The sequence below is a fragment of the Trematomus bernacchii genome, unplaced genomic scaffold, assembly GCF_902827165.1.
Source record: "Trematomus bernacchii unplaced genomic scaffold, fTreBer1.1, whole genome shotgun sequence".
Taxonomy (NCBI): domain Eukaryota; kingdom Metazoa; phylum Chordata; class Actinopteri; order Perciformes; family Nototheniidae; genus Trematomus; species Trematomus bernacchii.
Window position 1 is genome coordinate 19,457 of NW_022988055.1, and position 26,495 is coordinate 45,951.

A 26,495-nucleotide genomic window follows, 5' to 3' on the forward strand; every position below is an offset into this window, starting at 1 on the left:
GCTAACTGTGCTAACTAAGTTGCTAGAGTTTCCATATATCAACTCTAATATCAGCAGATGGCCTTGCATACATGTATCTCATAGCAGGAGAATGTCTGCATTCACACACAAAATACCTATTGACAGTATACTGCGGGTGATTTGCCGGTCAGTCGCGAAACGTAATTACATTATAGCTGGCGTAGCGATCTAACACACGGAGCTTGAGCTAGTTTTGGTCAGAAAAACATTTTTGTGATGCTACGTTGCTAGCGTTTAAATATATCAACTACAATGTCAGCAGATGGCCTTACATGTTTGTCATGGCAGGAGAATGTCTGCAGTCACACACACGGAATACTCATACAGTATACTCCGGTTTACCGTACATTGTGACCGTACATATACTGCATGTAGCTAACGAGGCTAGCTGTATGCTAGCGCAAAACAATGTATTCATGCAAGTTACATTGTATGGTAGCAGAATACCCGTATACGATTGCAATTATAAACACGTTATTGCTAGCCTAATATGAACCACTAGCTTTTGTTCATAGTAGTTTTATTACACTGCATTATAGTTGCCTTTCCTCCAAGCTAACGTTCATATCGTGTTAGCTACCAAGGTAAACAAAGCTAGGTTAGCATATTAGCAGGCAAGCTGTTCATTACACAACTACTACTAACGAATCTAAAACAACTAAGTTTCTCTAATATTTTGTGATTTGCATTTGATTTCGTCCAGCCAGATCCTGGCGGACAATCCATGACGGGGAAGGGATTCTACTACTACTGAGGCCTCGTGCTAAAAGGCACCGCACCGCACCGACTGTGCGCAGGCAAGAGGAGGAGGAATGGATGATATACCGTGTATATATGTATATTTATGTTCATTTTGTACATTTCTAAAAATAAAGTTTAATGGAAATACTTAGTAGGCCTATCCTTTCTTCCCTGAATTCATATATAGCAAACCATGATTTGATTTCTCATCAAACAGTAGTAGTTTATAACGGGTAAAAATAACTTACTCTTTGTTATGAGAGTAGCTCGTAGGCCACAACGGAAAGACAAGGAGACATACACGAGTTTACAAAACCACGGCACATTTATTGTGGTAAATGCAAAGATAGGTGGTTGAGAGGATCGCAGAGTTAGTCTTCCTGCAGCCGCTTTGGAGAGAGACTGGGGCCGTAGTGTCCGGAGGTGTCCGTGATCGCGCTGATTACCCTCTTCAGCTCCACCCCATCCATCGTAAGACAAAGGCCCTGGGGCCGTCACACTCTTCTATAACAACAGTTAAAAATATATATGTATATAAAATATACCGCTGTACCGACGCCATGATAAGACTGATGTTACGCTGAGAGCAGCCGGGAAAAGCACTGACATGGGCGCAGCCTCTCTGGTGGTTGACTAATCAGAACGAGTGGCCGAGCTGACCAATCGGAGCACACTAGGCTCACAGGGAGGGGGGGGCAAGAGCTCCAACGAGTCGTTTAGTGGAGAAAGTGAATACTGCTGAATACACATGCTTGACAGAGATGCTGTATGCGAAACCAATGTGAGTTTGGAAAATTGCACAGTATAAATCTATTTTAGTATACCTCAACAATGTAATTATGATCAGTGGAAATGGCCATGACATGGGCCCTTTAAGGTCGCATAAGTGACTTCACAACTTTCTCTGATGGGGTTTATACAATTATGAATTTCCAAGATTTAAGTCGTATATTTACGTGAAAAAACATTAAGAAATGTACGAGAACAAACGTTCTGTGGGATTATTGTAATGCAATCTGGAGAAATTGGGACATTTACGAGTAAAACAATGTTTTAAGGTAAAGAAAGATTTGGGTTTTCTGTAAGATTAGAAAGTCATATTTTACGAGAAGTCGCAGTTTGTGGTAAAACTGATGAAACCACGACTGAAAATGTATAATCAGAAAGAGATCAGAAGTCACATTTAGTGACGCCACTAACTGTGATGTAATTTGTGGTAAAACTGTCGAAATGCACGACAGTGAAAATGCATAATCAGAAAAATGGGGGTATAATGGGGGTTATACAAATATGAATTTCGTGGATTCAACCTGTTAAGCCCCAAGCCTGTTTTTCAGGTCTCAGGCTCGAAAATGACATTCCCAGAACAAATGACAATAACTTCCCTTACATGCCGAATCGGTAGGTTTTCGGCCAAAAAAGTGTCGGCACGGCCGAAAAGACACGACGGTGCACCAATCTGAGTAGGGCGACAGGACGCTCATCGTCGGCCTGACATCCATCGACGGCCAAAATCGGCTTTACCTACCCTACCTTTAAGTTGAATAAAAACAGAAAAAAACGTTCACCGGGATAACTGTCAATCTAAAGAAGTCGCGAAACTGTGTGCGACTGAAAATGCGTAATTATAAAGACCACAACATTTCGGCTTCATAGCTTTCTCTGGTGGGGTAATGAAACTCAGGATTTTACAATATATATATTTTTTAATTAACGGGTTTTCTGTAAGATTATAAAGTCATATATCAACGAGAAAACTACCCGAGATATGCTGAGGGACTGGCGAGGCTAATACAATCCAGGGCTCCATGACAGAAGTTGTAAATATTTAAGAAAAACATGTGAAATTTACGGGAAAAAAACTTTAATATTTACCGAGATTATAACAAATCTGAAAATCTATGAGAGAAATATTAAGTGAGAAAATGGTGATGACATCAGTCATGAGAAAATGAAAATTGTTGTTAAAATAAGAGAAATTCTCTCGTTAACGAAGAGCGTAGACATGATTTTTTTGCAAAAGGCCGCCGCACAGAAACGTGATTTAGAATGATGTATTATTTTCTGCTCTCAGTTGTTTTGTCGTTAATGAACTTCCGTACACCGTCCTTGAAATGAAATATGTTTCCACGGTTTCAACGTGACTCTCTTCCTGTGAAAATCCTCCTCTTTGGTTTCCATCTCAGACCTTAGTGATTGTTGATTCAGTCCAAACTGAACTTCATCGTGAGAAGCAGCTCTGATTCGTCCACGAACACGGCAGGATGTGACGTCATCAGCAGAAGGGGGCAGGGCTAGACGCAGCGGCGAATCAGGTTGTTCTTTTCGGGCTCCAGGAAGTCGTCCAGCAGCGCCGCGGTGATCCGGTCCAGCTCTTCCTGCAGAGCCGCCGCCTGGCTGCAACACAGGAAGTGATGTCACAGGAAGTGATGTCACACTCCGTTAGCCTATCTCTAGCTCACCTGATTTTACATGTTTATATTTCCCTTCTATAGCATCACCTGCAAATCAGACACTGTCCCTATTGAAACAATTATAATAGCAGTTGTTGTAGTAGTAGTGGTAATGGTAGTAGTGGTAGTAGTGGTAGTAGTAGTAGTAGTAGTAGTAGTGGTAGTAGTAGTGGTAGTAGTGGTAGTAGTAGTAGTAGTAGTGGTAGTAGTAGTGGTACGTAGTCAGTTACCGATGGTGGGAGTAGTGGTAGTAGTAGTAGTAGATTAGTAGTAGTAGGGGCCGTAGTAGTAGTCGTAGTACGTGGTAGTAGTACTGGTAGTCGTCGTCGTAGTGGTAGTGGTCGTCGTCGTCGTAGTGGTCGTCGTCGTCGTCGTGGTGGTAGTAGTCGTCGTCGTAGTCGTGGTGGTCGTCGTCGTCGTGGTGGTCGTCGTCGTGGTCGTCGTCGTGGTCGTGGTACGTGGTCTCGTCGTGTCGTGGTCGTCGGTCGTACGTCGTCGTCGTCGTGGTCGTCTCGTCGTCGTCGTGGTGGTCGTCGTCTTGGTCGTCGTCGTCGTCGTGGTCGTCTCGTCGTGTCGTCGTCGTCGTCTCGTCGTCGTCGTGGTCCGTCGTCCTGGTCGTGGTCGTGGTCGTGGTCGTCGGTCGTCGTGGTCTTCGTCGTCGTCGTCGTCGTGCGTGTCGTCGTCTCGTCTCGTCGTCGTCGTGTCGTCGTCCTGGTCGTCGTCGTGGTCGTGGTCGTGGTCGTCGTCGTCGTCGTGGTCGTCGTCGTCGCGTCTCGTCGTGGTCGTCGTCGTCGTGGTCGTCGTTCGTGGTCGTCGTCGTCGTCGTCGTCGTCGTCGTGGTCGTCGTCCTGGTCGTCGTCGTCGTCGTGTCGTGGTCGTCGTCGTCGTCTCGTGGTCGTCGTCGTCCGTCGTGGTGGTCGTCGTCGTGTCGTCGTCGTGGTCGTGGTCGTGGTCGTCGTCGTGGTCGTCGTCGTCGTCGTCGTCGTCGTGGTCGTCGTCGTCGTCGTGGTGGTCGTCGTCGTGGTCGTCGTCGTGGTCGCGGTCGTCGTCGTGGTCGTCGTCGTCGTCGTCTGGTCGTCGGTGTCGTCGTGGTGGTCGTCGTCGTGGTCGTCGTCGTGGTCGTCGTCGTCGTGGTGGTCGTCGTGTGGGTAGTCGTCTGGTCGTCGTCGTGGTCGCGGTCGTCGTCTGGTCGTCGTCGTGGTGGTCGTCGTCGTGGTCGTCTCCTTCGTCGTGGTCGTCCGTCTTCGTGGTGGTCGTCGTGGTCGTCCGTCGTCGTTCGTGGTGGTAGTCGTCGTGGTCGTGGTCGTGGTCGCGGTCGTCGTCGTGGTCTCCGTCGTCGTCGTCGTAGTGGTCGTCGTCGTCGTGGTGGTCGTAGTTGGTGGTCGTCGTAGTGGTCGTAGTATCGTGGTAGTCGTAGTGGTCGTCTCGTGGTGGTCGTCGTCGTGGTCGTCGTCGTGGTAGCGGTCGTCGTAGTGGTCGTCGTCGTGGTGGTGTCGTGGTAGTCGTAGTCGTTGTGTGGTGGGTCGTACGTGGTGGTGGTCGTCGTGGTTGTGGTACGTCGTGGTGGTGGTCGTCGTGTGTTGTTCTCGTGGTGGTGTACGTCGTCGTGGTGGTAGTTCGTAGTGGTGTCTTCTCGTAGGTGGTGGTCTTCGTTGGGTGGTCTGTCTTCGTCGATGGTGGTCGTCGTCGTGGTTGTGGTCTGTGGTGGTTGGTCGTCGTGGGATGCTGGTCGTCGTCGTCGTCGTATTAGAGTAGTGGTTCTTGGTCTCGGTCGTCGTCGTTGTGGTAGTCTTAGTGGTGGTCGTCGTGGTGCTGTATGTAGTGGTGGTGGTAGTAGTAGTGGTGGTAGTAGTAGTGGTGGTGGTAGTAGTAGTGGTGGTAGTAGTGGTGATGGTAGTAGTAGTAGTAGTAGTAGTAGTAGTGGTAGTGGTAGCGGTAGTAGTAGTTGTGGTAGTAGTAGTGGTGGTAGTAGTAGTAGTAGTAGTAGTAGTAGTAGTAGTAGTACTCAGTACCTGGTCCCCGGCGCGGCGCAGTACTCTGTGTAGTATTTGATTTTTGGTTCGGTGCCGCTCGTCCTCAGCGTTGCCACGACGCCATTCTGCAGCGTGAAGGTGATCATGTGACCGCTCCTTGTCACAGGAAGTACCTGCACACATATACACAGTACATGAAGTACTGCAGAGTATTGCAAAACACACAGTGCATGTACTACTGCAGAGTACTGCAAAACACACAGTACATGTATGTTGTTATATTTATGGATATGTATTATCTATTTATTTTTGTATTTATCATATATAATACACATTTATTTATTATAAAAGTACTAATAGCCCACTGTAAAAAGTGCTCATGTAGAGGTTTCTCTGGGGACAAACGTGCTTTTATGTATTAGTACACGTACGGATGTGTATTAGTACACGTACGGATGTGCGGTCGGCGCGGCTGCTGTCGTATCCCGTGGTAACGTCGCGGACGTTAGCGACGCGCACGCCGCCGCAGTGCTGCGGGTACGAGTCCTCGCCGTGGAAGTTCCTGAGGCGGTGGAAGATCCTGCTGACGGTGGGGGGGTCGTCACAGATCACATAGGACGTCTGCGACAGGTGGGGCCCGTACCTGCACACAGGAAGACACCGCACACCCCGCCAAAATAAGAGATGGAACTCAGGTCATTAAATGTTGTATCGAAAGAAAATGTATTTTAAAAATATTTGTGTTTTGTTGTTTTTCCTTTAATTTGTGTCTCTTTCTGAATTTCGGTGCCTTACTACATTTAGTTTTTTGTCTTTTCAAAGTAATAATTGTTCGCCTGCGCATTAAACAGGAAGTACGTACGTGTGGTAGATGTTGAGCAGCTGCTGGTTCAGACTCAGGCTTTTATTGTGAAGGAACGTCGCCATCTCAGCCACGACCACCGCCGCGCTCACACCGTCTTTATCCGGGATCGAGCCGCCACACAGGAACCCTGCCGACAGGAAGTACATCCATCACTGAAGAGGTGTGTGCCGTGGTAAAGAATACATATATACATATAAGAAGGATACATAGTGACATTCTGAGAAAGATGTCAACATTTGAAATAAAAGGTACATTTAAAAAAAAAAAAAAAGTAAAAAAAATACATAAAAAGGATGAATATTATAATAAATAAAAACATAAAATTATATAATATAAAATTATATTATACAATAAAAACAATTAAAAAAATATCTATTATGATAAATGATGATATATGTATATATATATATAATAAGAAAGTCTAAATGTGACGGTGTTACCGATGGACTCCTCGAAGGCGAAGATGACGCTGTTTCCTGCTTTGGAAAGCTCGTGGATTCTGTTCCCGATCCACTTAAAGCCCGGCAGAGTCTCCTGAAGAGCGACACACATGAAACACTTCATAACATATTCTATATTTAAATAAATACGGAAAGATGTAAACTCTCTTATATTCTCTGAGGATGATGTTACAAGAAGAAAAACACTGAATTTCTCTGTATTAAAGTTGTACATTAATGAGAGATGGTAAATTGGTAATCTCCATAAAACACCACAAAAGTAGAAGTTCAGACCTCGAAGTGGAAGCCCTCGATGCGGGCGAGGGCCTGCAGGATCTTGGAGGACACGGTGGTGGAGAGCATGAAGAGCTTCTGGAGGTCTGCAGGGTCGGGGTGAGCCTCCTTCCAGTGGAGGAACATCCACCAGCCCAGCAGCGCCGCCAGCTCGTTCCCAGAAAACACCTTCCACCCACCCCTGGAAAATAGACATTTAATTTTGTATGGAGAAAATGCAAATTCTGAAAGAAAAGTGAAATCTGAAAATGTTTTTGAAGAAAAGTTAAAGATCTGGTTAAAAAGTCAAACTTCGTGAAATTCTTATAAAAAGGCACATTCTTAAAAGTGAAAATCTGAGACAATCTGGGACATTTTGAAAAAAGTGAAATTCCAGGAAAAGAGTGAAATTATGAAAAAAATCTTTCATTCCGAATTCAAAATTCTTAGAAAAAAAAATTTGAATAAAAAAGTGAAATTTTGAATGAAAGGGAAATTCTTAAAAAAGGCCAAATTATGAGAAAAAAGTGAAATTATGAAAAACATCTCAAAATTTGGGAAAAAGTCAAATTCTAAGAAAAAAGTCATGTTTGTAAAAAAAAAGTTATGTTTGTAAAACAAAAGTCAAATTATATAAAAAAAGTCAAATTATATAAAAAAAGTCAAATAGTTTATAGAAAAATTTGAATGTAATTTTTAATGGAGAAACTCAGCCTTTGCTGACCATTGACTTGCACTAACTTCTAATAACACACTACAGGGAGGGCAATGGAGCAAATACATGAGAAATAGAACATCTAATTCATGGGAAGAGCTTAAAGCAACATCTTAACAAGCAAAACAATGTATAAATGATGGAAAAAGCTGAAGATTAGTGTTTGATAACAGCTAGATGTGTGCTATATAGATGTGACTCCGCAGTGCCTTTGAGCAAACGTTACCCGTCACATCGTTCTGCCGCAGCGAGCCGGTCGGCATCGGGATCCGTCGCCAGAACGATGTGAGCGTTTTCCCGCTCTGCCAGGAGGAGAGAAAGCTCCTGGAGAGGAAACACTTTGTCATTAAAACACAAAATTCCACCACCAAAATAAAGCCTGTGAACATTTTGAGAAAAGTGAACATTTTGAGAAAAGTGAACATTTTGAGAAAAGTGAACATTTTGACAAAAGTCAAAATGTTTGAAAGAAAGTCAAATTATGAGAAAAAAGTGAAGTTCCAGGCAAAAGTGATATAGTGAAAAAAAAGTGGAATTCTGAAAAAAGTGATGAACATTTTGAAAAAAAGGCAAATTATGAGAAGAAAATGAAATTCTAGAAAAAGTGAACAATTTGAATGTTGAATGTTGAATGTGTGTGTACCAGCACTGACGCCCCCTCCTCTGGGTTGGGGCAGCGCAGCGAGGGGAACTCCGGGTCGGGGTCCTTCTGCTCCGGGACCGCGAGCGGAGGAACGAAGCCGAACGCCTCGAAGGCTTTCTGAACGAAGACGTGACCGACACCGTGGAACGAAGAGTGGACGAACTTCAGAGGAGAGGCTCTGTTCAGATCCCTGAGAACACACACACACACACACACACACACACACACACACACACACACACACACACACACACACACACACACACACACACACACACACACACACACACACACACACACACACACACACACACACACACACACACACACACACACACACACACACACACACACACACACACACACACACACACACACACACACACACACACACACACACACACACACACACACACACACACACACACACACACACGGTATTTTTAGTCCTATATGTTTAACAGAGACATATGTTTAGGATTTACCTTTCAGGGTTAGGGTAAAAGGTGGATTTGCAAATGTTTAAGGACTGGAGGGTTTAATGGTTTAATGATGGGATGTTTAGACGATGGATTGGATATTCTCTCTCTAATATATAATGAAAAGCAGAACTTCTTTCTCCTCTGAGGAGGAAGTTGCTCCTGCACTTGAGATCCATTTCACTTGATATTGATGTTGCACTCCACAGACAGGTTCTGTATATATCTGAGACCTGTAGTGTATAGATGGAAAGCAGTATAACAGGGGACCTTTAAGGGAACTCATCCCTCCTCGGCCTCTGACAGGCCTCTGACAGGCCTCGCACAGGCCTCTGACAGGCCTCTGACAGGCCTCGCACAGGCCTCTGACAGGCCTCGCACAGGCCTCTGACAGGCCTCGCACAGGCCTCTGACAGGCCTCTGACAGGCCTCTGACAGGCCTCTGACAGGCCTCGGACAGGCCTCGGACAGGCCTCGGACAGGCCTCGCACAGGCCTCGCACAGGCCTCGCACAGGCCTCTGACAGGCCTCGCACAGGCCTCGGACAGGCCTCGGACAGGCCTCGGACAGGCCTCTGACAGGCCTCGGACAGGCCTCGCACAGGCCTCGGACAGGCCTCGGACAGGCCTCGGACAGGCCTCGCACAGGCCTCTGACAGGCCTCTGACAGGCCTCGCACAGGCCTCTGACAGGCCTCTGACAGGCCTCGGACAGGCCTCGGACAGGCCTCTGACAGGCCTCGGACAGGCCTCTGACAGGCCTCGGACAGGCCTCGCACAGGCCTCGGACAGGCCTCTGACAGGCCTCTGACAGGCCTCTGACAGGCCTCGGACAGGCCTCTGACAGGCCTCTGACAGGCCTCTGACAGGCCTCGGACAGGCCTCGCACAGGCCTCGGACAGGCCTCGGACAGGCCTCGGACAGGCCTCTGACAGGCCTCTGACAGGCCTCGGACAGGCCTCTGACAGGCCTCTGACAGGCCTCTGTGCCGTCAGGCTGCACAACAAGGGGTCAGCGATGTGACACAAGTACTGGACATACAATGCACTGTTTTCACATACACATGTAAATATATCTAATATGTATATAGGACACAATATGTATATATTAGGGCTGTCAGTCGATTAAAATAGTTAATCGTGATTAATCTCACATTTTGTATCTGTTCTAAATGTACCTTAGAGGGATATTTTTCAAGTTTTTAATACTCTGATCAACATATGAGTGGACAAATATGCTTTATATGTTTGTTTATTATCATTTGAACAATGACAAATATTCTCATGAATATTAAACACAACAACCTGGAACCTCTCTCATACAATAATACAATACAAAGTGTGTGTGTGTGTGTGTGTGTGTGTGTGTGTGTGTGTGTGTGTGTGTGTGTGTGGTGTGTGTGTGGTGTGTGTCTGTGTGTGTCTGTGTGTGTCTGTGTGGTGTTAATGTGTGTCTGTGTGTGTCTATGTGGTGTTAATGTGTGTCTTTGTGTGTCTGTGTGTGTCTTTGTGTGTCTTTGTGTGTCTGTCTGTGTCTGTCTGTGTCTGTGTGTGTCTGTGTGTGTCTGTGTGTGTCTGTGTGTGTCTGTGTGTGTGTGTGTGTGTGGTGTTAATGTGTAGATGACCCCCTGACCTGTGGAAGCAGAGGCTCTGCAGCTCCTCCATGTAGCACAGGTTGATGTGGGGCAGAGGGTCTGTCCTCAGAGGGTTCACCTGCACCTCCTCCTCCGCCCAGCAGGAGGCGCTCCAGGGCTGCAGCTCCTCCTCGATGCTCCTCACGATCTCCTTATCGTGAGGAGAGCAGATCTGAGCGCCGTTACACCAGTACACCTGCAGGGGGCAGCGTTTCATCAGAGACTCACAGGTGTTATCATCATGTGCTGCTTCTGACCTGAGCTCCTCCAACCATTCAACATAGATCATTAAATACTAAACACTAAATAAAAAGCAGTGCAGAAAGTCTATCAACAGGATAACTGAGGTCCTCACTAAACTGCAAAACAAAACTACCCACACACTCCGATCTCCTAACCCACTCTCACTGGGTTGTCCTCAGCTTTGATGCTATTTTAAATATGTTAGTGTTTTCATTTTTAGGTTTTTATTTCCCTTTATGAGATCTATTTATTTATGAATTGTATTTCCTCTCCACACACAGGCTTTCTTTGTCTTGTTTGATTTACACTCATGAGTTTGTATTTGGAACATTTAGGGACTAAATGAGTTCATACATCAAATATAAAAAGGACAACCTGTTTTTTTATATCTCGATAAAATAGAAGTTGTAATTGAACTTTAATTGGAGATGATTTCAATGCGTGAAGGAAGTGTCCCAGGTGATTCAGGTGTTCAAACATGTTTCTCTCTCTCTGCGTGATACAGAAGACACGTCTCCTGCTGTCCCTCAGAGACACACCTGGCTGAAAACAACTCCTCGCACACCTTGGTGATTACATTCTACTTCAAAGAGTTCACTTCGACCTCACATCTGATCCACCAGCTCCAACTGGGTCTACGTTGTTTGAAGAGAACATATCTGAGCTTTCCTTGCTGTTCGGGGTTTGATTCTTTATGGTGTTGCTCTTATTGTAAATCCCTTTGGATAAAGCCTCAGCTAAATGATGTGTAAAGCATTGAAGAGGCTCACCTGAAGACCAGCATTATACGATTAGTATGTTTTTATTTGACTGTATTTACTTGTTTCAAATGAATTGTGTCTTTATGGTGACTTATCAAATCTGTCCAGGGACGGCAGATGAAAAAAAGCCTCTTGGCAGAAATGTTGATGAGTGCATCAGAGAGCGCCTCCTGGTGGTCGCTCAGATGAGTGTGCATCAGAGAGCGCCTCCTGGTGGTCGCTCAGATGAGTGCATCAGAGAGCGCCTCCTGGTGGTCGCTCAGATGAGTGCATCAGAGAGCGCCTCCTGGTGGTCGCTCAGATGAGTGTGCATCAGAGAGCGCCTCCTGGTGGTCGCTCAGATGAGTGCATCAGAGAGCGCCTCTTGGTGGTCGCTCAGATGAGTGCATCAGAGAGCGCCTCCTGGTGGTCGCTCAGATGAGTGTGCATCAGAGAGCGCCTCCTGGTGGTCGCTCAGATGAGTGTGCATCAGAGAGCGCCTCCTGGTGGTCGCTCAGATGAGTGCATCAGAGAGCGCCTCCTGGTGGTCGCTCAGATGAGTGTGCATCAGAGAGCGCCTCCTGGTGGTCGCTCAGATGAGTGTGCATCAGAGAGCGCCTCCTGGTGGTCGCTCAGATGAGTGTGCATCAGAGAGCGCCTCCTGGTGGTCGCTCAGATGAGTGCATCAGAGAGCGCCTCCTGGTGGTCGCTCAGATGAGTGCATCAGAGAGCGCCTCCTGGTGGTCACTCAGATGAGTGCATCAGAGAGCGCCTCCTGGTGGTCGCTCAGATGAGTGCATCAGAGAGAGCCTCCTGGTGGTCGCTCAGATGAGTGTGCATCAGAGAGCGCCCCCTGGTGGTCGCTCAGATGAGTGTACATCAGAGAGCGCCTCCTGGTGGTCGCTCAGATGAGTGTGCATCAGAGAGCGCCTCCTGGTGGTCGCTCAGATGAGTGTGCATCAGAGAGCGCCTCCTGGTGGTCGCTCAGATGAGTGCATCAGAGAGCGCCTCCTGGTGGTCGCTCAGATGAGTGCATCAGAGAGCGCCTCCTGGTGGTCGCTCAGATGAGTGCATCAGAGAGCGCCTCCTGGTGGTCGCTCAGATGAGTGTGCATCAGAGAGCGCCTCCTGGTGGTCGCTCAGATGAGTGTGCATCAGAGAGCGCCTCCTGGTGGTCGCTCAGATGAGAGTGCATCAGAGAGCGCCTCCTGGTGGTCGCTCAGATGAGTGTGCATCAGAGAGCGCCTCCTGGTGGTCGCTCAGATGAGAGTGCATCAGAGAGCGCCTCCTGGTGGTCGCTCAGATGAGTGCATCAGAGAGCGCCTCCTGGTGGTCGCTCAGATGAGAGTGCATCAGAGAGCGCCTCCTGGTGGTCGCTCAGATGAGTGCATCAGAGAGCGCCTCCTGGTGGTCGCTCAGATGAGTGCATCAGAGAGCGCCTCCTGGTGGTCGCTCAGATGAGTGTGCATCAGAGAGCGCCTCCTGGTGGTCGCTCAGATGAGTGTGCATCAGAGAGCGCCTCCTGGTGGTCGCTCAGATGAGTGTGCATCAGAGAGCGCCTCCTGGTGGTCGCTCAGATGAGAGTGCATCAGAGAGCGCCTCCTGGTGGTCGCTCAGATGAGTGTGCATCAGAGAGCGCCTCCTGGTGGTCGCTCAGATGAGAGTGCATCAGAGAGCGCCTCCTGGTGGTCGCTCAGATGAGTGCATCAGAGAGCGCCTCCTGGTGGTCGCTCAGATGAGTGCATCAGAGAGCGCCTCCTGGTGGTCGCTCAGATGAGTGCATCAGAGAGCGCCTCCTGGTGGTCGCTCAGATGAGTGCATCAGAGAGCGCCTCCTGGTGGTCGTTCAGATGAGTGCATCAGAGAGCGCCTCCTGGTGGTCGTTCAGATGAGTGCATCAGAGAGCGCCTCCTGGTGGTCGCTCGGTGACTTGCTTTACTCACACGGCTCATCTGAGCTGCAGAGTGTTAAGAAACAGTTCTGACCTTGTACCCGTTGTCTTCTTTGGGATTGTGTGAGGCGGTGATCATCACTCCAGCTGCTGCACCCAGCTTCTTCACAGCGAACGGCTGTAACACACACACACACACACACACACACACTTAATAACTCACACACACACACACACTTAATAACTCACACACACACACACACACTTAATAACTCACACACACACACACTTAATAACTCACACACACTTAATAACTCACACACACACACACACACTTAATAACTCACACACACACACATACTTAATAACTCACACACACTTAATAACTCACACACACACACACACACTTAATAACTCACACACACACACACTTAATAACTCACACACACACAAACACACACACACACACTTAATAACTCACACACACACACACTTAACACACACACACACACACACACACACACACACACACACACACACACACACACACACACACACACACACACACACACACACACACACACACACACACACACACACACACACACACACACACACACACACACACACACACCGGACAGGAAGTGACGCGTGTTTGCTCACCACGTACGGTGTGGGGACGAAGGCGGAGAAGAGATGGACGGGAACACCTCGGCTCAGGAGCACCGCGGCCACCAGGCGAGCCAGCCTCAGAAACACAGGGGGGGGAGGGGGGACACACGTTAGCGCACCGCGGGGGGGACGGGAAGATAATTCTCGTACTTTTGTGTTTTTTTCTCTTAATTGCTTTTTCAAATGTTGTTTTTCAAATGTGTGATTTTTTTTTGTTGTGAATTTGTGATTGACATTTAGGAGAATGTTCCCTTAAAATGTTGACATTAATTCCCCCGTCACACTGTCCCCCTGTCTCACTGTCCCCCTGTCTCTCTGTCTCTCTGTCTCACTGTCCCCCTGTCTCACTGTCCCCCTGTCCCCCTGTCTCACTGTCCCCCTGTCTCACTGTCCCCCTGTCTCTCTGTCTCTCTGTCTCACTGTCCCCCTGTCTCACTGTCTCACTGTCTCTCTGTCTCACTGTCTCTCTGTCTCACTGTCTCACTGTCTCTCTGTCTCACTGTCTCTCTGTCTCACTGTCTCTCTGTCTCTCTGTCTCACTGTCCCCCTGTCTCACTGTCCCCCTGTCCCCCTGTCTCACTGTCCCCTGTCTCTCTGTCTCTCTGTCTCACTGTCCCCCTGTCTCACTGTCCCCCTGTCCCCCTGTCTCACTGTCCCCCTGTCTCACTGTCCCCCTGTCTCTCTGTCCCCCTGTCTCACTGTCCCCCTGTCTCACTGTCTCACTGTCTCTCTGTCTCACTGTCTCTCTGTCTCACTGTCTCTCTGTCTCTCTGTCTCTCTCTCTGTCTCTCTGTCTCTCTGTCTCACTGTCCCCCTGTCTCTCTGTCCCCCTGTCTCCCCTGTCTCACTGTCGCCCCTGTCTCACTGTCTCTCTGTCTCTCTGTCCTCTCTGTCCCCCTGTCTCACTGTCTCTCTGTCTCTCTGTCTCACTGTCTCTCTGTCTCTCTGTCTCACTGTCTCTCTGTCTCACTGTCTCTCTGTCTCTCTGTCTCACTGTCTCTCTGTCTCTCTGTCTCTCTGTCTCTCTGTCTCACTGTCTCTCTGTCTCTCTGTCTCACTGTCTCTCTGTCCTCACACTGTCTCTCTGTCTCTCTGTCTCACTGTCCCTCTGTCTCTCTGTCTCACTGTCTCACTGTCTCTCTGTCTCACTGTCTCACTGTCTCACTGTCTCTCTGTCTCACTGTCCCTCTGTCTCTCTGTCCCTCTGTATCACTGTCTCACTGTCTCTCTGTCTCACTGTCCCTCTGTCTCTCTGTCTCTCTGTCCCTCTGTCTCTCTGTCTCTCTGTCTCTCTGTCTCTCTGTCCCTCTGTCTCTCTGTCTCACTGTCCCCCTGTCTCACTGTCTCTCTGTCTCTCTGTCTCTCTGTCCTCACTGATCTCACTGTCTCTCTGTCTCTCTTGTCTCTCACTGTCTCTCTGTCTGCTACTGTCTCCTGTCTCTGCTGTCTCTCTGTCTCACTGTCTCTCTGTCCTCTGTCTCACTGTCTCTTCCTCGTCTCACTGTCTCCTGTCTCTCGTCTCTCTGTCTCACTGTCCCTCTGTCTCTCTGTCTCACTGTCCCCCTGTCTCACTGTCTCTCTGTCCCTCTGTCTCTCTGTCTCACTGTCTCACTGTCTCTCTGTCTCACTGTCCCTCTGTCTCTCTGTCTCACTGTCTCTCTGTCTCTCACTGTCCCTCTGTCTCTCTGTCTCACTGTCTCTCTGTCTCACTGTCCCCCTGTCTCACTGTCTCTCTGTCTCACTGTCCCTCTGTCTCTCTGTCTCACTGTCTCACTGTCTCTCTGTCTCTCTGTCCCTCTGTCCTCTCTGTCTCACTGTCTCACTGTCCCTCTGTCTCTCTGTCTCACTGTCTCTCTGTCTCACTGTCCCTCTGTCTCTCTGTCTCACTGTCCCCCTGTCCCTCTGTCTCACTGTCCCCCCTGTCTCCCTGTCTCACTGTCCCCCCTGTCCCCCTGTCCCTCTGTCTCACTGTCCCCCTGTCTCCCTGTCTCACTGTCTCACTGTCCCCCTGTCTCACTGTCCCCCTGTCTCACTGTCTCCCTGTCTCACTGTCCCCCTGTCTCACTGTCCCTCTGTCTCTCTGTCTCTGTCTCACTGTCCCCCTGTCTCACTGTCCCCCTGTCTCCCTGTCTCTGTCTCACCTGCTGCTGCTGCAGCCGCTCTCCTGCTGTCCTCTCGTATCGAAACCAACCACCACTCCTCTGCTGGAGACGTCTGAACAACACCTGAGCAGGTAGGAGTACAAGCCCTACACACACACACACACACACACACACTTTATATTTAAAAAAAACATTTTAAGACACATATTTGTTCAAATATTTTATTCATAACAACATGGCTGGACACCTGGACTAACACCTGGACTAACACCTGGACTAACACCTGTATTACCAATGGACTAACACCTGGACTAACACCTGGACTAACACCTGTATTACCAATGGACTAACACCTGGACTAACATCTGGACTAACACCTGTATTACCAATGGACTAACACCTGGACTAACACCTTGACTAACACATGGGAACACCTGGACTAACACATGGGAACACCTTGACTAACACATGGGAACACCTGGACTAACACCTGGACTAACACATGGGAACACCTTGACTAACACATGGGAACACCTTGACTAACACATGGGAACACCTTGACTAACACATGGGAACACCTGGACTAACACCTGGACTAACACATGGGAACACCTTGACTAACACATGGGAACACCTTGACTAACACATGGGAACACCTTGACTAACACCTGTATTAACACCTGGACTAACACCTCGACTAACAGCTGTATTAAGACCTAGACTAACAGCTGGACTAACACCTTGACTAACACATGGGAACACCTAGACTAACACCTGGACTAACAGCTGGACTAAGAGCTGGACTAACACCTGGACTAACACCTTGACTAACACATGGGAACACCTGGACTAACACATGGGAACACCTTGACTAACACATGGGAACACCTGGACTAACACATGGGAACACCTTGACTAACACATGGGAACACCTGGACTAACACATGGGAACACCTTGACTAACACTTGGACTAACACCTGTATTAACACCTGGACTAACACCTCGACTAACAGCTGTATTAAGACCTAGACTAACACCTGGACTAACACCTGGACTAACACATGGGAACACCTGGACTAACACCTGGACTAACACCTGGAATAAAACCTGGACTAACACCTGGGCTAACACCTGTCTCATCTGTCTCTCACCTGTCTGTCTCTCACCTGTCTCTCTCATCTGTCTCTCTCACCTGTCTCATCTCTCTCTCACCTGTGTGTCTCACCTCTCTCTCACCTGTCTCTCTCACCTGAGTGGTCTGTATGACGGTGAGGTCGTTGACCCTGTTGAACCCGGCTCCCATTGGTCCTCGCAGCCCGGCGGTGCCGAAGCTCATTCTGCTGCAGAGCCTTGAGCGAAGCTCCTCCCACTTCCTGTCCGAGAGAAACACCTCCACCTGGGAGCGGGTCAGCACGTTCTGCACCACAGAAGAAGAGCTCAGGTCGGTCAGACACACACACACACACACACACACACACACACACACACACACACACACACACACACACACACACACACACACACACACACACACACACACACACACACACACACACACACACACACACACACACACACACACACACACACACACACACACACACACACACACACACAAATCAAACACACTGATCATGATCATAATACAAGATTAAGTAAGAAAATAATAAATAAAGCGATGAACAAATAAAAACATAAATAAAAATCCCAAATTAAGAAGTTATAGATTAAAAACAAGGTAAATAGTAATAACAAAATCAAAAATATGAATTATTAAATTCGTAATAAATAATAATAAATAGAAGACCCAGCCTGCTGTCTGAATAATACACTAATAATTATTAATAAATAAAATATGAATAATAAATCACACAGCCGGCTTGAGGAGCTTTTCAGGGCTGCTGACATTTAACAAGAGGTCACACACACACGCACGCGCACACACACACACACACACAGTTATATGACTTTTAAAGCAGGAGTGCATGTTGGTGTCAAACAGCTGATTGTGCAGTTTAATCACAATACTGGGTCTCTGCCCTGACCCAGTGTGAATATAATCATAATAACAATAATAATCATATTAATAATAATAATAATTAATTATATTTAGAGGCGCCTTTCAAAGCACCAAGGACACCTTTCAATTCATAACATATTCTAAGGAAAGGTTTCAGACAGGACAAAAGGACTATAAGGGGACATGTAGCTCTACAGTGAGCAGGCTGATCTGGAGGTGGGACAACATGCTCCTTTAGTCTGAATGCTGGTGTTTGAGGGGGTCTGGTCTTTCATTTAAATTAAAATAAATGATATATTAAGCGTCTTTGAGCAGTAGGAAAAGCGCTATAAAATTCCAAAGTATATGTAACTAATGGGCCGGTTGAACCCCCAGTCCGGCCTGACCCAGTATATGAACATAAACCCGGATCCAGAGCCCTGGGTGTGGGTCAACTTGCTCCGTTAGTTTAACTGCTGTTCCTCCAGGGTTCTGGTCCTCTCACCCGGTCCCAGCTCAGCCACTGCTCCACGGCCCGGTCCAGATGCGGGTCTCCGGGGCTCCGGTGCTCCACCACCCGGTCCAGATGCGGGTCTGCGGGGCTCCGGTGCTCCACCACCCGGTCCAGATGCGGGTCTGCGGGGCTCCGGTGCTCCACCACCCGGTCCAGATGCGGGTCTGCGGGGCTCCGGTGCTCCATGCTGACCGGCTCTCTGCGGGGAACACACGCCGCCTCTGGTGCTCTCTGCTCGGCCTCCTGACCCAGAACACGCCCCTCTCTCTCTGGAGCTCCGAAGCTAATGTTAGCCACAAGCTAACGGCATGCTAACTTTTTTTTTTTCTTCCAAACTTTATTAACAATTACTCCAAAACATCAGAATCAGACCCACAACAACAAAAACAAAACAACAAACACTACTTTAAGGGTGCAATGGTGCATTGATTATGTGTTCTGCTGATTCACTATGTGCTGCAGCTTGTGGGTAGGTCGGTCGGTCGCTAGGTAGGTAGGTAGGTAGGTAGCTAGCTAGGTAGGTAGGTAGCTAGGTAGGTAGCTAGGTAGGTAGGTAGGTAGCTAGGTAGGTAGCTAGCTAGCTAGGTAGCTAGCTAGCTAGGTAGGTAGCTAGGTAGGTAGGTAGCTAGGTAGCTAGGTAGGTAGGTCGGTCGGTCGCTAGGTAGGTAGGTAGGTAGGTAGCTAGCTAGGTAGGTAGGTAGGTAGCTAGGTAGGTAGCTAGGTAGGTAGGTAGGTAGCTAGGTAGGTAGGTAGGTAGCTAGGTAGGTAGGTAGGTAGGTAGGTCGGTCGCTAGGTAGGTAGGTAGGTAGGTAGCTAGCTAGGTAGGTAGGTAGGTAGGTAGCTAGGTAGGTAGCTAGGTAGGTAGGTAGGTAGCTAGGTAGGTAGCTAGGTAGGTAGCTAGCTAGGTAGCTAGGTAGGTAGCTAGGTAGGTAGCTAGCTAGGTAGGTAGCTAGGTAGGTAGGTAGCTAGGTAGCTAGGTAGGTAGGTAGGTAGCTAGGTAGGTAGGTAGCTAGGTAGGTAGCTAGGTAGGTAGCTAGGTCGGGTAGGTAGGTAGGTAGCTAGGTCGGTAGGTAGTGGTAGCTAGCTAGCTAGGTAGGTAGGTAGCTAGCTAGCTAGGTAGGTAGGTAGCTAGGTAGGTAGCTAGGTAGGTAGGTAGCTAGGTAGGTAGCTAGGTAGGTAGGTAGCTAGGTAGGTAGGTAGGTAGGTAGGTAGCTAGGTAGGTAGCTAGGTAGGTAGAGTGAGTGTGTTCAGACATAACATGAAAAATACTTAGAAAGTGGAACAGAGAATTTACAACAAACATTTAAATTAGTGAAATAAACACAACTTGTTTATTAATTACAGACACTTTATTTACCTTACACACATTTATACTTTCAATATGTTTTATTGAACATGTGAACAAACAGAATGTTTATCTAGGCGTTGTGTATCCAGTCTCTTTAATCCTCTCGTTCATCACCATGTCTGAGAACCAGATGTTATGGAAAAAGAGCAGATCAATAACTCTGAAGTAACGTGTTGTCCCTGAGAGGAGCTTTGATGGTGTTTGTAAAGATCCTTCATTTCACTACATCTTTCTTTCTTTACTTAAAACATGAAGCCTCATTAGAGCCCAAAGCTACACTTGTAATACCTTGTGTGCGTTTAACCCCAAAGGATGAACTTAAGGTACAAACAGCTGCTTCTGGAGCTTATCTGTATGTTTAAGGCTTTGAAAAGCGGTGTTTCTGAGGTTAGTCTCTACTCTCTCTCTCCTCAGCGTCCGTCAGAGAGACGTCAGAGACTCAGAGAGACGTCAGAGACTCAGAGAGACGTGAGAGACTCAGAGAGACGTCAGAGACTCAGAGAGACGTCAGAGAGACGTCAGAGACTCAGAGACTCAGAGAGACGTCAGAGACTCAGAGAGACGTGAGAGACTCAGAGAGACGTCAGAGAGACTCAGAGAGACGTCAGAGAGACGTCAGAGAGACTCAGAGAGACGTCAGAGAGACGTCAGAGACTCAGAGAGACGTCAGAGACTCAGAGAGACGTCAGAGACGTCAGAGAGACGTCAGAGACTCAGAGAGACGTCAGAGAGACGTCAGAGAGACAGTCAGAGAGCTACCAGAGAAGACGTCAGAGAGACGTCAGAGAGAGAGACGTCAGAGACTCAGAGAGACGTCAGAGACACGTCAGAGACACGTCAGAGACTCAGAGAGACGTCAGAGAGACGTCAGAGACGTCAGAGAGACGTCAGAGAGACGTCAGGGAGACGTCAGGAGAGGAGACGTTGAACCTCTCCCTGAAGGCCTCAGGCAGCACGGGGATGGCCTCCTCCACGCTCACGTCTCTCTGCAGCTCAGCGCTCAGCGACGTCACGCCTTCCCTTCGATTCCGCACGGCACGATTGGGGCGAACCACGACAAGGCTCGGTGTTACAGTTCAAGCGAAGCCGTGAGACGTGACGTAGCGACCGCAGTGGATTCCTGCAGGAACACATAATGAAGAATATACAAGATAAGATAGGACGTCCTTATTCCCCAAGGACACTGCAGAGTTACAACGAACAGAGCATCATGTGTTTCTGTGTGTTTCTGTACCGATGGCACAGATCTTGTTGTCTCCGACCCAGACTCCGGTGTGAGGCGACGTCGACGCCTCGATGCCGAACCGTCTGCAGACGGAGAGGACGGTCTGCTCCAACTCACACACATACCATCGCACACTCTGAGGACACACACAGATACACACACGTTAACACACACACACAGATACACACACGTTAACACACACACACACGATACCACACACGTTAACACACACACACACTACCACACACGTTAACACACACACACACTACCACACACGTTAACACACCACATATACCACACACTTTAACACACACAGATACACACACGTTAACACACACACATGAAAGGTCTCCTATTATACTGTTTTTAGGCCTATATTATAGGTCTCAAATATATAAAGACATGTCTCTGAAGTGTCCTTGCTCCAGACCCCAAACAGACCCTTGTAGCCCCCCCCCCCTCTCATTCCAGCTGTTACTAAGGACATGTCTCTGAAGTGTTCCTGCTCCAAACCCCAAACAGATCCTTGTTCAGCCCCCCCGTCTCTCTTCCAGCTGTTACTAAGGACATGTCTCTGAAGTGTCCTGCTCCAAACCCCAAACAGATCCTTGTAGCCCCCCCCCTCCCTCTCTTCCAGCTGTTACTAAGGACATGTCTCTGAAGTGTCCTGCTCCAAACCCCAAACAGATCCTTGTAGCCCCCCCCCCCCTCTCTCTTCCAGCTGTGTTACTAAGTGGACATGTCTCTGAAGTGTCCTGCTCCAAACCCCAAACAGATCCTTGTAGCCCCCCCCCCCCCCTCTCTTCCAGCTGTTACTAAGGACAGGTCTCTGAAGTGTCCTGCTCCAAAACCCCAAACAGATCCTTGTAGCCCCCCCCCCCTCTCTCCCAGCTGTTACTAAGGACATGTCTCTGAAGTGTCCTGCTCCAAACCCCAAACAGATCCTTGTAGCCCCCCCCCTCTCTCTTCCAGCTGTTACTAAGGACATGTCTCTGAAGTGTCCTGCTCCAAACCCCAAACAGATCCTTGTAGCCCCCCCCCCCCCCTCTCTTCCAGCTGTTACTAAGGACATGTCTCTGAAGTGTCCTGCTCCAAACCCCAAACAGATCCTTGTAGCCCCCCCCCCCCTCTCTTCCAGCTGTTACTAAGGACATGTCTCTGAAGTGTCCTGCTCCAAAACCCCTAACAGATCCTTGTAGCCCCGCCCCCTCTCTTCCAGCTGTTACTAAGGTACATGTCTCTGAAGTGTCCTGCTCCAAACCCCAAACAGATCCTTGTAGCGCCCCCCCCCCCTCTCTTCCAGCTGTTACTAAGGACATGTCTCTGAAGTGTCCTGCTCCAAACCCCAAACAGATCCTTGTAGCCCCCCCCCTCTCTCTTCCAGCTGTTACTAAGGACATGTCTCTGAAGTGTCCTGCTCCAAACCCCAAACAGATCCTTGTAGCCCCCCCCCCCTCTCTTCCAGCTGTTACTAAGGACATGTCTCTGAAGTGTCCTTCTCCAAACCCCAAACAGATCCTTGTAGCCCCCCCCCTCTCTTCCAGCTGTTACTAAGGACATGTCTCTGAAGTGTCCTGCTCCAAACCCCAAACAGATCCTTGTAGCCCCCCCCCCTCTCTTCCAGCGGTTTACTAAGGACATGTCTCTGAAGTGTCCTGCTCCAAACACCAAACAGATCCTTGTAGCCCCCCCCCCCCCTCTCTTTCCAGCTGTTACTAAGGACATGTCTCTGAAGTGTCCTGCTCCAAACCCCAAACAGATCCTTGTAGCCCCCCCCCCCCTCTCTTCCAGCTGTTACTAAGGACATGTCTCTGAAGTGTCCTGCTCCAAACCCCAAACAGATCCTTGTAGCCCCCCCCCCCTCTCTTCCAGCTGTTACTAAGGACATGTCTCTGAAGTGTCCTGCTCCAAACCCCAAACAGATCCTTGTAAGCCCCCCCCCCCTCTCTCTTCCAGCTTTACTAAGGACATGTCTCTGAAGTGTCCTGCTCCAAACCCCAAAACAGATCCTTGTAGCCCCCCCCCCCCTCTCTTCCAGCTGTTACTAAGGACATGTCTCTGAAGTGTCCTGCTCCAAACCCCAAACAGATCCTTGTAGCCCCCCCCCCCTCTCTTCCAGCTGTTACTAAGGACATGTCTCTGAAGTGTCCTTCTCCAAACCCCAAACAGATCCTTGTCGCCCCCCCCCCTCTCTTCCAGCTGTTACTAAGGACATGTCTCTGAAGTGTCCTGCTCCAAACCCCAAACAGATCCTTGTAGCCCCCCCCCCCCGTCTCTTCCAGCTGTTACTAAGGACATGTCTCTGAAGTGTCCTGCTCCAAACCCCAAACAGATCCTTGTAGCCCCCCCCCCCTCTCTTCCAGCTGTTACTAAGGACATGTCTCTGAAGTGTCCTGCTCCAAACACCAAACAGATCCTTGTAGCCCCCCCCCCCCCCTCTCTTCCAGCTGTTACTAAGGACATGTCTCTGAAGTGTCCTGCTCCAAACCCCAAACAGATCCTTGTAGCCCCCCCCCCCCCTCTCTTCCAGCTGTTACTAAGGACATGTCTCTGAAGTGTCCTGCTCCAAACCCCAAACAGATCCTTGTAAGCCCCCCCCCCCCCTCTCTTCCAGCTGTTACTAAGGACATGTCTCTGAAGTGTCCTGCTCCAAACCCCAAACAGATCCTTGTAGCCCCCCCCCCCCTCTCTTCCAGCTGTTACTAAGGACATGTCTCTGAAGTGTCCTGCTCCAAACCCCAAACAGACCCTTGTAGCCCCCCCCCCCCCCCCCCCTCTCTTCCAGCTGTACTAAAGAGCTGACTCTGGGTCAGTAGCTTCAGAGAGAGAGTAGATCTCATCAGGAGAACTCCGTGACTAAACTCCATATCATGTTCCAAACACACATGAAGGATTCTCTCTGAAACAGCATGGAGCTCAAACTCTTTCTCTCTCTCAGGTTTTACCACAAGGTGACTTCCTTTTGATTTCCTGCTTCTTTACACATGCTCTCTCCAGTACAGGTTAGCTCTGAGTGTTAGCATGCTAATTGTAGACACAGACCATATTACTTCCAGAACACGTCTCATTGTTTCTGACAGCAACGTTTCTGATTGGCCCGTGGGTGTAAAGCCCGCCCACATTTTAGTAATTGTGGTCATGACGCGAGCCAAATCTGGATCAGCTCCGTTGTTCCCCCGTTTTTAGTAGAGATGTGGGTAGGAGGAAAGAAGAGAGGGGTTTCTTCCTGACACTTTTGAGAAGTCTCCCTGACCAACACCGGGGACACGCCGGGGAGCACAACGGGGAACACACCGGGGACACACCGGTGGACCACATGGGACACACACCGGGGACACACCGGGGACACACCGGGACACACCCGGAGGACACATGGGGACCACACGGGGGACACACCGGGGACACACCGGGGCACACACCGGGACACACGGGGGACACACCGGGGGACCCACAATGGGGACACACGGGGGACACACCGGGGACACACGGGGGACACACCGGGGACACATGGGGACACACGGGGGACACATGGGGACACACCGGGGACACATGGGGACACACCGGGGACACATGGGGACACACCGGGGACACATGGGGACACACGGGGGACACCGGGACACACCGGGGACACACGGGGACACACCGGGGACACACGGGGGACACACCGGGGACACATGGGGGACACACCGGGGACACACCGGGGACACATGGGGACACACGGGGACACATGGGGGGACACGGTGATGTAGAAAAGACATCAGAACGTGCATTCTGCATGATAGGAGACCTTTAACACACATGTTAACAGATAACTACATTAAACTGTATTTACAGGTTATTAAAGGTTATTGATCACCTTCTTGAAGCTGCCCAGGTGCATGATGGGGGTATTAAAGGTTATTAAAGGTTATTGATCATTCTTGAAGCTGCCCAGGTGCATGATGGGGGTATTAAAGGTTATTAAAGGTTATTGATCACCTTCTTGAAGCTGCCCAGGTGCATGATGGGGGTATTAAAGGTTATTAAAGGTTATTGATCACCTTCTTGAAGCTGCCCAGGTGCATGATGGGGGTATTAAAGGTTATTAAAGGTTATTGATCACCTTCTTGAAGCTGCCCAGGTGCAGGATGGGGTATTAAAGGTTATTAAAGGTTATTGATCACCTTCTTGAAGCTGCCCAGGTGCAGGATGGGGTATTAAAGGTTATTAAAGGTTATTAATCACCTTCTTGAAGCTGCCCAGGTGCATGATGGGGGTATTAAAGGTTATTAAAGGTTATTGATCACCTTCTTGAAGCTGCCCAGGTGCAGGATGGGGTATTAAAGGTTATTAAAGGTATTGATCACCTTCTTGAAGCTGCCCAGGTGCATGATGGGGGTATTAAAGGTTATTGATCACCTTCTTGAAGCTGCCCAGGTGCATGATGGGGGTATTAAAGGTTATTAAAGGTTATTGATCACCTTCTTGAAGCTGCCCAGGTGCATGATGGGGGTATTAAAGGTTATTAAAGGTTATTGATCACCTTCTTGAAGCTGCCCAGGTGCAGGATGGGGGTTTTAAAGGTTATTAAAGGTTATTGATCACCTTCTTGAAGCTGCCCAGAGTGCAGGATGGGGATTAAAGGTTATTAAAGGTTATTGATCACCTTCTTGAAGCTGCCCAGGTGCATGATGGGGGTATTAAAGGTTATTAAAGGTTATTGATCACCTTCTTGAAGCTGCCCAGGTGCATGATGGGGGTTTATTAAAGGTTATTAAAGGTTATTGATCACCTTCTTGAAGCTGCCCAGGTGCAGGATGGGGTAGCAGACGAGCTGCCCCGGCCCGTGGAAGTGATCAGCCCCCCCGGCTGCAGCGCTGCACTCGGCCCGGTCTGACGCAGGCCCTCCAGCAGGGGGGAGGGTAGGGGAGGCAAGCGCAGCCCCGTGGTGAAGGTGGGGGGGTGCTGGACCAGCAGCAGGGCGTGGCTCTGCTCTCTGACCCTCTGATGGTTCTCCTGGTTCTCCTGGTTCTCCTCTCTGACCCTCTGATGGTGTCTGAGGACCAGATGCTGCTGCAGAGCCTCTGACTCTCTGAAGGAGAGGAGGCCAAGGCGCAGGACCTGGACCAGGGGGCGGGGGGGGCATCACTCCTGGGGGGGGGGGGGGGGTAACACATTATATAATAACACACATTATATAATAACACACACATTATACCTGGGGGCAATCATAACACACAAGGGTTGGGAACCGAAACTCGGTTCCAGATGAGAACCGAAAAGAAAATGCCGGGTACCGGGTACCCATACAAAATACACAATTTCGGTTCTGCTTAACGGTTCCTAAGCGCGGTTAGACTAACCCTTTAGTATTGCAAAGAAAGCCTACATATCTGCACGGACGTAGGCTAAGGCTACGTAGCTATCTGTAAGGACCTGTAGTAACGTGACAACGTCACGCATAACCCCGGACCCGCCGCTTGCATGTCCAGAAGTGCCAGGTACAGCTAGCCGCGACACACCGTTCTCTTTGGCATTAAAAGGAAAGC

At 49.0% G+C, this 26,495-nt stretch overlaps 2 protein-coding genes across 2 annotated transcripts; both read right to left on the bottom strand.

Annotated features, from left to right (window-relative positions):
• Positions 1 to 1,522: 1,522 nt before the first annotated feature.
• On the bottom strand, positions 1,523 to 18,689 carry pgm2l1 (phosphoglucomutase 2-like 1). Its single transcript, XM_034120219.1, has 14 exons — positions 18,386 to 18,689; positions 17,131 to 17,298; positions 15,920 to 16,026; positions 13,770 to 13,854; positions 13,201 to 13,284; positions 10,234 to 10,430; positions 8,125 to 8,314; positions 7,708 to 7,805; positions 6,788 to 6,968; positions 6,494 to 6,587; positions 6,051 to 6,180; positions 5,642 to 5,831; positions 5,228 to 5,361; positions 1,523 to 3,159 (listed from the first exon to the last, which is right to left on the bottom strand). The coding sequence occupies exons 1-14, from the start codon at positions 18,578 to 18,580 to the stop codon at positions 3,057 to 3,059; spliced, it is 1,956 nt and encodes a 651-aa protein (XP_033976110.1). The 5' UTR covers positions 18,581 to 18,689; the 3' UTR covers positions 1,523 to 3,056.
• Positions 18,690 to 20,629: 1,940 nt separating this feature from the next.
• Positions 20,630 to 26,085, bottom strand: LOC117474440 (putative lipoyltransferase 2, mitochondrial; the record flags this gene model as incomplete). Its single annotated transcript, XM_034120220.1, is given in 8 exon segments — positions 20,630 to 20,760; positions 20,763 to 20,802; positions 20,805 to 20,824; positions 20,827 to 20,862; positions 20,977 to 21,103; positions 25,739 to 25,800; positions 25,803 to 25,938; positions 25,990 to 26,085. Coding segments are annotated over 8 exon segments (648 nt in total), but the record flags the coding sequence as incomplete, so codon positions are not given.
• Between the last annotated feature and the right edge of the window lie 410 nt (positions 26,086 to 26,495).

Coding starts and splice junctions, on each gene's coding strand:
- pgm2l1 (XM_034120219.1), bottom strand. CDS start 18,580: ATGGAGCACCGGAGCCCCGCAGACCCGCATCTGGACCGGGTGGTGGAG. Junction 17,299..18,385: donor AGTGGCTGAGCTGGGACCGG/GTGAGAGGACCA, acceptor TCTGTGGTGCAG/AACGTGCTGACCCGCTCCCA. Junction 3,160..5,227: donor TGCGCCGCGCCGGGGACCAG/GTACTGAGTACT, acceptor CCTGTGTTGCAG/CCAGGCGGCGGCTCTGCAGG.